Consider the following 9507-nt stretch of genomic DNA (forward strand, 5'->3'; position numbering starts at 1 on the left):
CCACTGCAAGAGTGCTCAAGGTTAAGAGACAAATAAAGCCACTTTCACCCCAAACACCACCTTCACCTCCTCTTCTGCAGAGACAAGAGCCAAACCCCTCGGCCTAGACCCACGTTCCAGAGGCAACCTCCCTGTCCAGACGTGCCTGGATGGGGTCCCAGCCGCGCCCCAGCCAGGGTCCCCTCCAGTGGCAGCTCCCTCTGCCTGAGAGGACTCATCCACCAGGCGCTCCCCGCCCACGCTGGAGTCCAGAGGTAACAGGGCCTCTCACTACCTCGCTGTGTGACCCCGGGCAAACGGCTCAGCCTCTCCCAGCTTCCCAGTACAAAAATAAACAAACAAAGATAGGGATGATAACGCTGGCGAGACCTAAGGAGTTGACAGCCAAGAAGGAGAGGGCGTTGAAAGAGAAAATTTAGCACCTGCACCCCGCAAAGAAAGGGGGGGAGGGGTGCTGGATTGAGGAATTTGTAATCCGGCCCCACCCCAAGCAGTGAACGGGGAGCAGCTCCCCACCTCCCGGCTAATAGGATTAGCACAGAGCGCGCTCTGGGCGTTGGCCTGGGGTCCGAGGTCTCCGAGCGGCCAAAGTGGGGGCAGCGCCAGCCCCCTATGCTTCCCTCCCAAGTGGGTACGGCCAAGGGGCAGCGCTTCCCGCGCCCGCCTGCTATTTCCTCCATGACCTCAGCCGCCGAGCACGCAGAAGTCAGGCAGCTCCTAAGGCAGGAGGCGCCAAGACAGGCCTCTGCAGCCACCTCCTGCTGGACTTCTGGTCCTGCCTGCCCCCAGCTCAAGCCGCTTCGCCTCTCCCGCCGCAGCCTCCCCATCTACCCCACGGGCGCGGGGCACTCAGGCTGCTGCGCCTGGCTAGACGCGGCCCGGGCACCGTGCGCGCCCGCAGAGGTGCGCCACGAGGAGTGGCTGTTTTCCCTGCTTCCGATTAGGGCACCTGGCCTCTGCCAGGCCCGAGCCAGATCTGAGCCGGGCAGTCTTCGGCGCCCTCTCCATGACTCTCGGGAGGCGAGCGAAGGCCCCGCCAGCCAGGAAGAGCCGGGATCTGACTCCCAGGCCATGCAACTCTGCCACCACCCCGGGTCGGACCGAGTGACTCGATGAGCTCAAAAGACGTGCAAACACAAAAATTCCCGCGGCCTGGGGTGGCGCGCAAAAGGGGATGGCCCAAGTGGCCCTTTGTACCGCAGGGCCGCCCCCAGCCCTTCCTCTAGGGTCTCTCTAGGGTCCTTTGCCCAAAGCGCACCACTTGGGTGAAAACCCTCGCCCTCGTGGCAGTCCCCCCCTCCCCCCGGGGCAGAAGGCAGCCTCCAGCTCCGGGGGGGCCACGACCTGGTCCTCGCGCCCCCGCCGTCGGGGATCTCCGCGCTCCGGGCCGCGCGCGCCCCTCCCCCGCCCAGCGCCTCACAAAGGCCCTTTGTCCCGCCGAGTCCCGGGACTCTGGTTCCTGAAAAGTCCCAGAAAAAAACCAACGAGAGAGGCAAAATCCGCGAGCGCAGCCGAGAGGGCAGTTGGGGGGGAGGGGGGAGGGCCAAGGCAGGACTGCAGCCGGTGTCCCCTCCAAGACCCCAAGGCCGAGGAGAGCGTTGGGGGGTCCCCGAGAAATCGCAAGAGTCCTAGACTACACTTGGAAGTGAGAAAAGTGGAGTTTTTAAAAGTCGAAGCGTCGGGTGCCAGGCACAGAAGCTGGAGGCAGCCGGGGAGGAGGGACCGGGTCTCCCGCGGCGGCCGAGGGCAGGTCTGGAGGCCGCGCAGCTCCCTTCCCACCCCGCCCGGCGGGAGCTCCACGGTGCGCCCCGACAAGCTTCTCCCTCCCCGGCGCCGTCTCCACCGAGCCTGGCCAGCCCCTCTCGGGGAAACGGCGGAGGCTTCCGGGCCTTCTCGGCCACCTCCTTCCACGGTTCGGTGTCAGACCCAAGGTTTTTCCTCCGCCGCTCGTGCCCGGCGCGATCGACTCCCGCACCGCCTCCTTCCCGTGGCTTCGGGGATGGCAACGGCCCAGTTTCTGCGTCCCTGCCGCGCTGCGCGCCCGCCTTCCCCCCGAAGAACGAGGGGTCCCTGGGGCCGGGGTCGCTGCCTTCCTACGGGGGCGTGGCTCCTGGGACTGCCATTCTCTTCCCCGGGGACGAGGGGTCTCCTGAGGGCCTCTGCCCACCTGCCAGAAGCCACGGTCCCAGAACTGGGGTCATCGTCCTCCCCCCACCCCCGGGCGCCGGGGCTGGCCTGACCCCGCACCGCGCGAGTGGAGGAGCTAGGAACGGAACCCCGGCCGACTGGAGCCGGCAAGAGCGTTTGCCCGGAAAAGGTTTCGAGCTGGGGGAGCGGAGGTCTCAAAAGGCGTGAGGCTCGTTTGTTCTTTTCTCGCCCAGATTTTTAAAACTCTACCCCATGCTCGAGCCGCAAGGGCTCCGGGGTTGGAATCATCGCTAGTGGCTCCGATTTTGGCAGACACGTGCGCCTTGGGAGTGCCTGGCTCGCCTGAGAAGGCAGCCGAGCCGCGCGCCCCTCTCTGCCGGGGCCTCCGGACTGGCCTCTGCTCTGGGCCCAGGGGTCTCCCCGCCCCGGGAGCTGAGCCCGCCCGCACTCCCGTGCACCGGCCGAGGGAGAGGGGGCACCGCGCCCCCGTTGCAATCGGCGGGGACAGATCGAGGAGTTCTTCCCGGGGCCTCCCTCCCCAGGATCCCGGGGGGACAGGAAGGGGCGGGCATAGCGCAGGACACTTACCCGGGTGCGGGTGGAGGTTGAGGCCGGCCATGTACTTCCCGGGCGGCAGCGGGCCGGGCAAGCCCGAGGCGGGCAGGCGTCCGGCCGTGGCCGCGCCCACGCGGTGGCTATCCATGGCCAGGCCGGAGAGCAGCGGCGGCGGGGGGCCGTGCACGGACCGCGGGGGCCCGAAGTCTCGGCCATCCATCCTCCGCGGGAGTGCCGCGGCCAGCCCCCCACCCGGCCCGCGGGCCTCGCTCAGTTGGACCTAAAAGTTCGGCCTCGGCGTAGTCCCAGAGTCCTCGGGCGGCGGGGGCTCCGCGGCGTGCATGGCGGCGGCGGCCAGCGGGGCTTGCGCTCGGCGGCGGGCCCGGAGCCCGGGGCGCACAGGCGGCCGGCGGTGGGGCCCCTCCGGGCGGCCAGGCGGAGCTGCGCGAGGCGGCGCACACGGCGTCTTGGCGGGGAGAGATGGGCCGCGGAAGAAACAGAAGGGGGAAAAAGGAAAAAGGGTGGGGGGGGGAGAAAGAAACAAGTTTCAGAAAGTCGTCTTGACGTTCGGGATCGGCGGCTGGCGGCCAGATTTGGCGGCCAGAAATGAAATCAGAAGTAGCCCCTTATTCGTAAACAGTAAAAATCCATGCTCCTTCCTCCAGCAGCTTTAGGCTCCCGGGGACCCGACTCAGAAAGCGGCCGGTGGCGCGCTGCGCCCCAGCCCGGACTCTCCCTCGGCGGCTTGCGCGGCCTCCCGAAACTGGGGAAGGCCCCTCGGCCGCGCCCGGGCGGCGCAAATGCAAACCTCCAAACGGGTTTGATGCCTCGGCGTCACATGCTCCGCGGTTTCAAACCGTGAAACCTTTCCATGAGCAGTCTGAAACGTCTCCCTAAACATTATGTCACTATCTGATGCGCAAAGTTTAATATTTAACCTTTGGGGGCCCTCGCCTCCCTTGTCTGAGTTTGGTTTCCCCGAGAGCCGCCGAATTCGTGGGGCTTTTTCGGAAGAGAGGTGCAAAGCGGGTTTGTCATTTTTAAGAAGACTCGCAGCTCCTTCCCGCCGCCCCCCTTGGGCCACTGGGAGTCGCAGAGTCTCGGTCCGAGGACCCGAGACGTGGCATTCTCGCCCGAGGACTGGAAAGAATCTTCCAAAACAAGCTTTGGTTTCATTTTCCAACGCCCTGGCCCGGGAATCCTGCGATCCGAGGACGTGGCCTGGCGCGGGGGATTTGGGGCACGTCAGAAGGGAAGGAAGGGGCTGAAGGGCCTCGCTCCTACCCCAGCTTCCCCCCTCGCCCCCCAAAAATAACCTACAAAGAAAACCTTCGCAGCGCGGGCCGACCGAGGGGCGCCTCCCCCAGCGTTGAGTAAATCCCCCTGCAGTTCCAGTTTAAAGCTGTTTGTTTAAAAGATCTGTCGTTTGCCGATTCCCGTGGGGGCGGGAGAGGGGTCTTGGAGCCAATCCTGCCCTCGCTCTCCGTCTGCCCGCGACAGATCGGATGCCCGAGTCCGGGAGGCCAGGGCGCTCCGAGAGCCGTGGATCACGCCAAAGCCACCGGCTCCGGGTGCCCGCCCTGCGCCCTGCACCCCGCGCCCAGCCCCCCGAGCTGCAGACCCCCTCAGCCCAAACCACCCCCCCCAGGTCTCCTTCTCCAGCCTCCCTCCCCAAGTTTGCTAAGGGTGCTTATTTTAACCCGGTTTTGGTTACAAACACCCCCTCCCTCCCTCGCTCGCTCTCTCCCGTCAGGCTCTGGTTACCAGATCCGCGTTTACTTTCGAAAAATCTAAGATCGCCACATCCGAGGATACATGTCTTAAGGAGGCGATGAGCTTTCCGGTTTTTTTTTGTAAAAAATGTTCTTTATGTAGTTTTCTTTTAAAAGCCAGCGTTTCGGAGCAAGCCCCGGCGCCCCACTTTGGAGAAGTCGGGGTGAAGCCCCCCGGAACACCCTCGCTCTGGCAGAGAAGCTGGCTCGGCCATCTGCGGGCTCCGCTGCGTTCTCCCTACTTTTCTCCCCCTCTTAAATGCAGTTAAAATGGCTGAATTCCGGCTTTTAATTAAAAACAGCCTATAATCGAAAACGTCTCGGCGTCCCTGGCTCCCCCGCCGCCTGCCGGGAACCGAGAAGGGAACCGACGCCCCTCGGCCCGGCTGGGCGGGCTGGAGCGGGGCTGGGAGTTCAGGTGGGCGCCCGGGGCGCAGTGGCCTGCCCCCACCCCTCCCGGGGCGCCCCCATCTCGCCGGCCCCGGTCCCCGATTCCGTTCTCGGCGGCCGGGGAACTGCGGGGATGCCCCGGCGCCCCCGGAGGGAGAGGCGGGATCGGGGACGAGCTGGAGAAGTTTGGAGACCATCGCGCCCGGCCAGGGGCGGGAGGGCGGCCCGGCGGCGTACCTGGCGCGGCGGGGCTCCCGGCTCCGGGCTCCGGCGACGGCGACTCCGGTGGCGGCCCCGGCTCCCGGCGCGGTTAGGCGCCCGTGCTGCCCGCCATCCCGCGGCCGCTGCTCCCCTTCGCCACCCGCAGCCGCCTCACACTTTTTGCCCGCCTTTCCTTTTTTTGGTAGAAAACCGCTCCCCGGGCCGAGCGCTCGGCGCGCCAACTCCTCCGCCCTCCCGCGGCCGGGCTCCCGCAGCCCCCGGAAAAGCCAGCTTTCCTCCCGCCGAGCTCCCCGCTTTTTAATAAAATCCAGGTAGCGCCGGTTTAAAGAATCCCAAATCTCCATATACAGCCCGGGATTGGAAAAGGTACATTACACAACCCCCCTTTCAAGTTCCTCTCGCTGGATCTAAAAAAAAAAAAAAAAAAAAAAAAAGCCAGCGGGGGGGGGGAGGGGGCGGCTGGGGGAGGGGAGTACTCTCCGGCGATGAAACACGCATTGTTCCCGGGCGCCCGCCTCCCCCCGGGCCGGCCCCCGGCCCCCGCCCATTGGCCGCGCGCGCCGCCAATCACGCGCATGTAAACACCTTGGCCCTCAGCCATTCCTATAAAACCAATTACGGACCAAGGGGCTCCAGCAGTTTCCAGGCTCCCCTCGGCGGGGCTGAATGATCAAAACTGGTGGTGAGAATTTTTCCGGGCCGTTTCTAGGCAGCCCTCCCCCTCCACCAACTCGGACCCCCCCCCCTTCCTCCTTCTCCTCCCTTTTCCTCCCCTCCTCCCCCAGCGTCTGGGCTGAGTGATCAAAATAGAGGAAGATGGTTGTCGCCGCAATCCAGGGCTTTGCAAGGCGCGGTTTAATGGGCCGCCTGTCAGCTTCCTGCTCGCAGGAGGAGGTGACAAGCCAAGCGGGCCGGGAAGGGCCTGGGGCCCGGCGGGCTGCACCCCACGCCCGGGCCCCGGCCCCCCACCTCCCCTGGGGCGCGCCTCCTAGAACGCGCGGTGGAGACGCGAAAACAGACAAGGGCTGCTTTTTCCCTTTCTCCCCCCCCCCCCCCTTTTAAAACAAAGCAGCGATTCATTCCCGCTTCCCGAGCAGCGCGGTTGGGTGGGACGGGCAGGCGAGAAGGCCGTTTTCCTAGTCCCGGCCTGCGGGTCCCTCCCTGAAACGCGGTGTCAGATGGTTACTGATTAATATTTTGGAGAGGCCGCGGCGGCGGGCAGCGGGTGAGTCTCTAATCTTCTAAAAAGGGTTCCTATAGAAACGCGGGCCGGGGCGCGCCCCCCTCTCGGCCCCGGCCGGGGGCTGCGGCGCTTTGCACAGCGCGCCCCTCCCCAAAGCTCTCTTTGCGTGGGCGCTTCCCTCCCCTTCTCCCCCCCCCGCCCCAAAAAAATCAGAGCAGAAAAAAAGGATTAGATCGGCTGAGCGCGAACTGACTCCCTCTCGATTCTGACATTTCAGCCTATTAGCATTTCTCCACGGGGCCTTCTGAAACCTATTAAAGTGTAATATTAAAAACCTCTTGGCTGGGGGCCTCTCTCGCCTTCCATCCGCCGCGCCCCCTCCAGGGAGGGCGAGACCGGGAAAAAAAAAAAAAATCTGTTGAGCTCAGAGGCAGCAGCAGCCAAGCCCAAAAACTGCTTGGCTGGCCGCGGCGGCCGGAGGGGGAGGGGAACCCCAATCCCCCAGACTTTGTACTTTTATTTTGCGCTTTCAGCAAAATCCTTTCTGGGTTGAGTCGCCGGGAGCTGCCCGCGGCAACCTTCTTGGCTGCGGGCGCGAGGAGTGCGGACGCGGTCAGAGGGACCGCCCTGGGGGCCCCGCACCCCTCTCTCTGCAGCCCCGCAGGGCCCCGTGCCCGGCTAGGCATTACGTACCCTCAAAAGGAAGCTTGGAGGGGCAGAAATCCTTGCCGATCCTGCCTCGGAGAGCAACCGCGGTGATTAGGTTTTAATTAAAACAAGAGAAGCCCGCTCTTTCGCCCCGCGATGCGGACTCAGCGTTTTCGCATCGCTCGTTCTATTTTGTTTTTTTTAAATCCGTTTTTAAGGCAACTTTTCTGGAGGGGGAAAAAAATGAGCTAGTTAGCGCCCATTCGTTCTATTTTTCCTTCCTCCACTTTTAGAAAAAAGAGGGGAGTAGGCTTCCAGAGTGAACTGGGGGTGTCTAATTTAATTCCAGTATAAATTTGAGGGGAAAAAAAAGTTCAGCCTCTTGAGGGCAGTTTCAAGTTGCCCTTCCTGGAGCCGCCTGCGCAGGTTTCTAGGCGGCCCTCTTTTGGAAGCTGGAGCTCCGCGGGGGGAGGAGGGAAGAGTGAGATGGAAAGAAAGGAACGAAAATAGCCGGAGCCGAGGGGAACGAGCGGCGGTGTCCGCGGTTGGAGCAGGGCGCGCAGGTCTCAGTGGCGGCCGGGGCGGCGGGAGGCTCCCGGTGCAGCCCCGGGACGGCCGGGAGCAAAGACGGAGAGGAGAGGGGGGTTAGAGAAAGGAGGTATTGTGTCTGTGTGCATTGGGGGAGGGGGGTGGCCGCAGGAATATAATAAATGCAGTTGGGCTGCGCGGGGCCGCTGGAAGCCGGGGCAGGGGAAGGGGCCGTGCGTGGGGGCGCAGCCCGGGTGGGCGCCGAGCGGCCCCGAGTCTTATCCAGAGGCCTTTGTGGGTTCCCAGTAAACCCTCCCACAGCCGGCCCCCATGGCTTCCCCACCCCCCTGGTTGCCCTCCAGTACTCGGAGCCCAGACTGATCCCCCACTCCATTCTCCCCGCCCTGGGTCTGGAATGTTTTTCTTTTATTTTAATATAGCTCAAGGAAAAAAAAAATGTATATCTTGAGAGAGTTGCGGTGGGAAATACAAAGGGCTTGAGGGGTGGAAAAAAACAAAAGCCTATTTTTATAAATGTTTAATGTTTTCACCCCTGGATGCTCCAAGACGCCGTAATTGTGACGGCGGGGTATGTGTGCCATAAATCATTTAGTTGCTAATAAAAATTCTGCCTGTTTGCCCTGGATTTGCCAATGGCGTTTGCATTTTCCAAGTGTGCACCTCGTCGGCGTGGCGAACCGAGCCTGCATTTCATTAGGGCCGAAGTTCGGGGCGGGCGAGGCCCCCTGCCCCAGCCCCCCACCTCGCCCCCCGGCCTTTGTGGGCCCCTGCCCCCTCGCGCCGCCCTCCCTGCGCGCACTCACACCCGCAACCGCGCGAGCCACCCTCCGCTGCCAGAGCCCGGCCGGGGCGCAGGGCCCGGGGACGCGGCGGCGACTCCCGGGTCCCGGCCGCCGGGCGGGGCGCGCAGGACTGGCCCTGCCCGCGCCGTTCCGCGAGCTGCAGCGTGCATGGGGCGCGAACCGACCGCGCCGAGGAGCCACCGGCCCGGGCCGATCTGTGCGCGCCCTGATCTTTGCGCCCTCCTCCGCCCTGCGCCCTGGTGGCCCGCGGTCGCTGGGTAAACAGCGGCCGGGAGCCATCTTGGGGCGGGGGACAGGTCCCCAGCCGAGGGGTGGGCGCAGCCTGGGGTTCTTCGGAGACCCCCGCCTTTCGTAGGGGGCCTCTGGGGCGTCCCTCGCCGGCTCCAGGGTCTGGGAAAACGCCCTCCCCGCTCTGGTGGGCCACGTTTAAACGTGAAAACCAGGCCTGGGCGCCATCTTCCGTCCCCCTCCCCCACATCCTTGTTTACCCGGCGGGATCCGTGGCCAGAAAGAGTGTGTTGACGCAGTGTGTGCATGTGTATGTTTTTGTACTGACTGGGCGGAAAATCGGCTGGAGGGGGGACCTCGCAAGCCTCAGACTGCGCTTCCCGGAGAACCCGCCCAGGCCAGCGCCGCTGTCCGCAGCCAGCCTGGGCCGCCGGGGCCGAGGCCTTTTGTGCGTTTCTAGGTCTCCGGCCTCGTGGACGCGGTCCGACTGACAAAATCCTGCCCCTTTGTTTTAAAACCGAAGGTCAGGCCACCCTTGCGCCCTGCTCTCCCCGGCCGCGCCTTCGTCGCGCGGGCTCAGCCCCCCCGAGTCTCGGTCACTTCTGCCCCATTTCAGGACCGAACCCGGCGCTTCCCGGAATCGTAGTGTTGCCGGCCGCGTGGACACGTTCTCCCCTTACGCCTCCCCCAGAAAAAAACCGGCATCCTTCACTAGGTCAGGACACCCGAGCCACCTCCACCCATCGCCCCAAAGCGCCTTTCCCGGTGGGGGCCGAAGTCCCCGCGCTCCACCAGCTTCTCGGGTAGGGGGCCCCGGGCGTTCGTCCGCCACCCGCTCGGGAAGCCTTGGCCAGGTCCTTGAGCGCCAGTTTCCAGGTCCCAGGTCCGGCAACCAGGGAGCTCCCGGCCTGGGCGCCGCTAAAACCCGGAGAGGCCGCGCCCGGGACAGCCATGCTCGCTATCCCCTTGCTGCGACTGGCTCAGCCACGATTCACTGCCGAGCCGAGGT

General features: G+C 64.6%; 1 protein-coding gene across 5 annotated transcripts in view; it reads right to left on the reverse strand.

Moving 5' to 3' along the window:
* TNRC18 (trinucleotide repeat containing 18) overlaps positions 1 to 5502 on the reverse strand; it is an 84152-nt gene extending 78650 nt beyond the window's left edge. For all 5 annotated transcript variants that reach the window (XM_023655199.2, XM_023655195.2, XM_023655194.2 and 2 more), the window contains exons 1-2: positions 5103 to 5502; positions 2737 to 3169 (exon numbers count right to left, since the gene is read on the reverse strand). In XM_023655199.2, the coding sequence (XP_023510967.2) occupies positions 2737 to 2923 (187 nt within the window). In that variant the 5' untranslated portion in view covers positions 2924 to 3169; positions 5103 to 5502. The remainder of the gene's footprint in view (positions 1 to 2736; positions 3170 to 5102) is intronic.
* Between the last annotated feature and the right edge of the window lie 4005 nt (positions 5503 to 9507).

The sequence above is a fragment of the Equus caballus genome, chromosome 13 (assembly GCF_041296265.1).
Source record: "Equus caballus isolate H_3958 breed thoroughbred chromosome 13, TB-T2T, whole genome shotgun sequence".
Classification (NCBI taxonomy): Eukaryota; Metazoa; Chordata; class Mammalia; order Perissodactyla; family Equidae; genus Equus; species Equus caballus.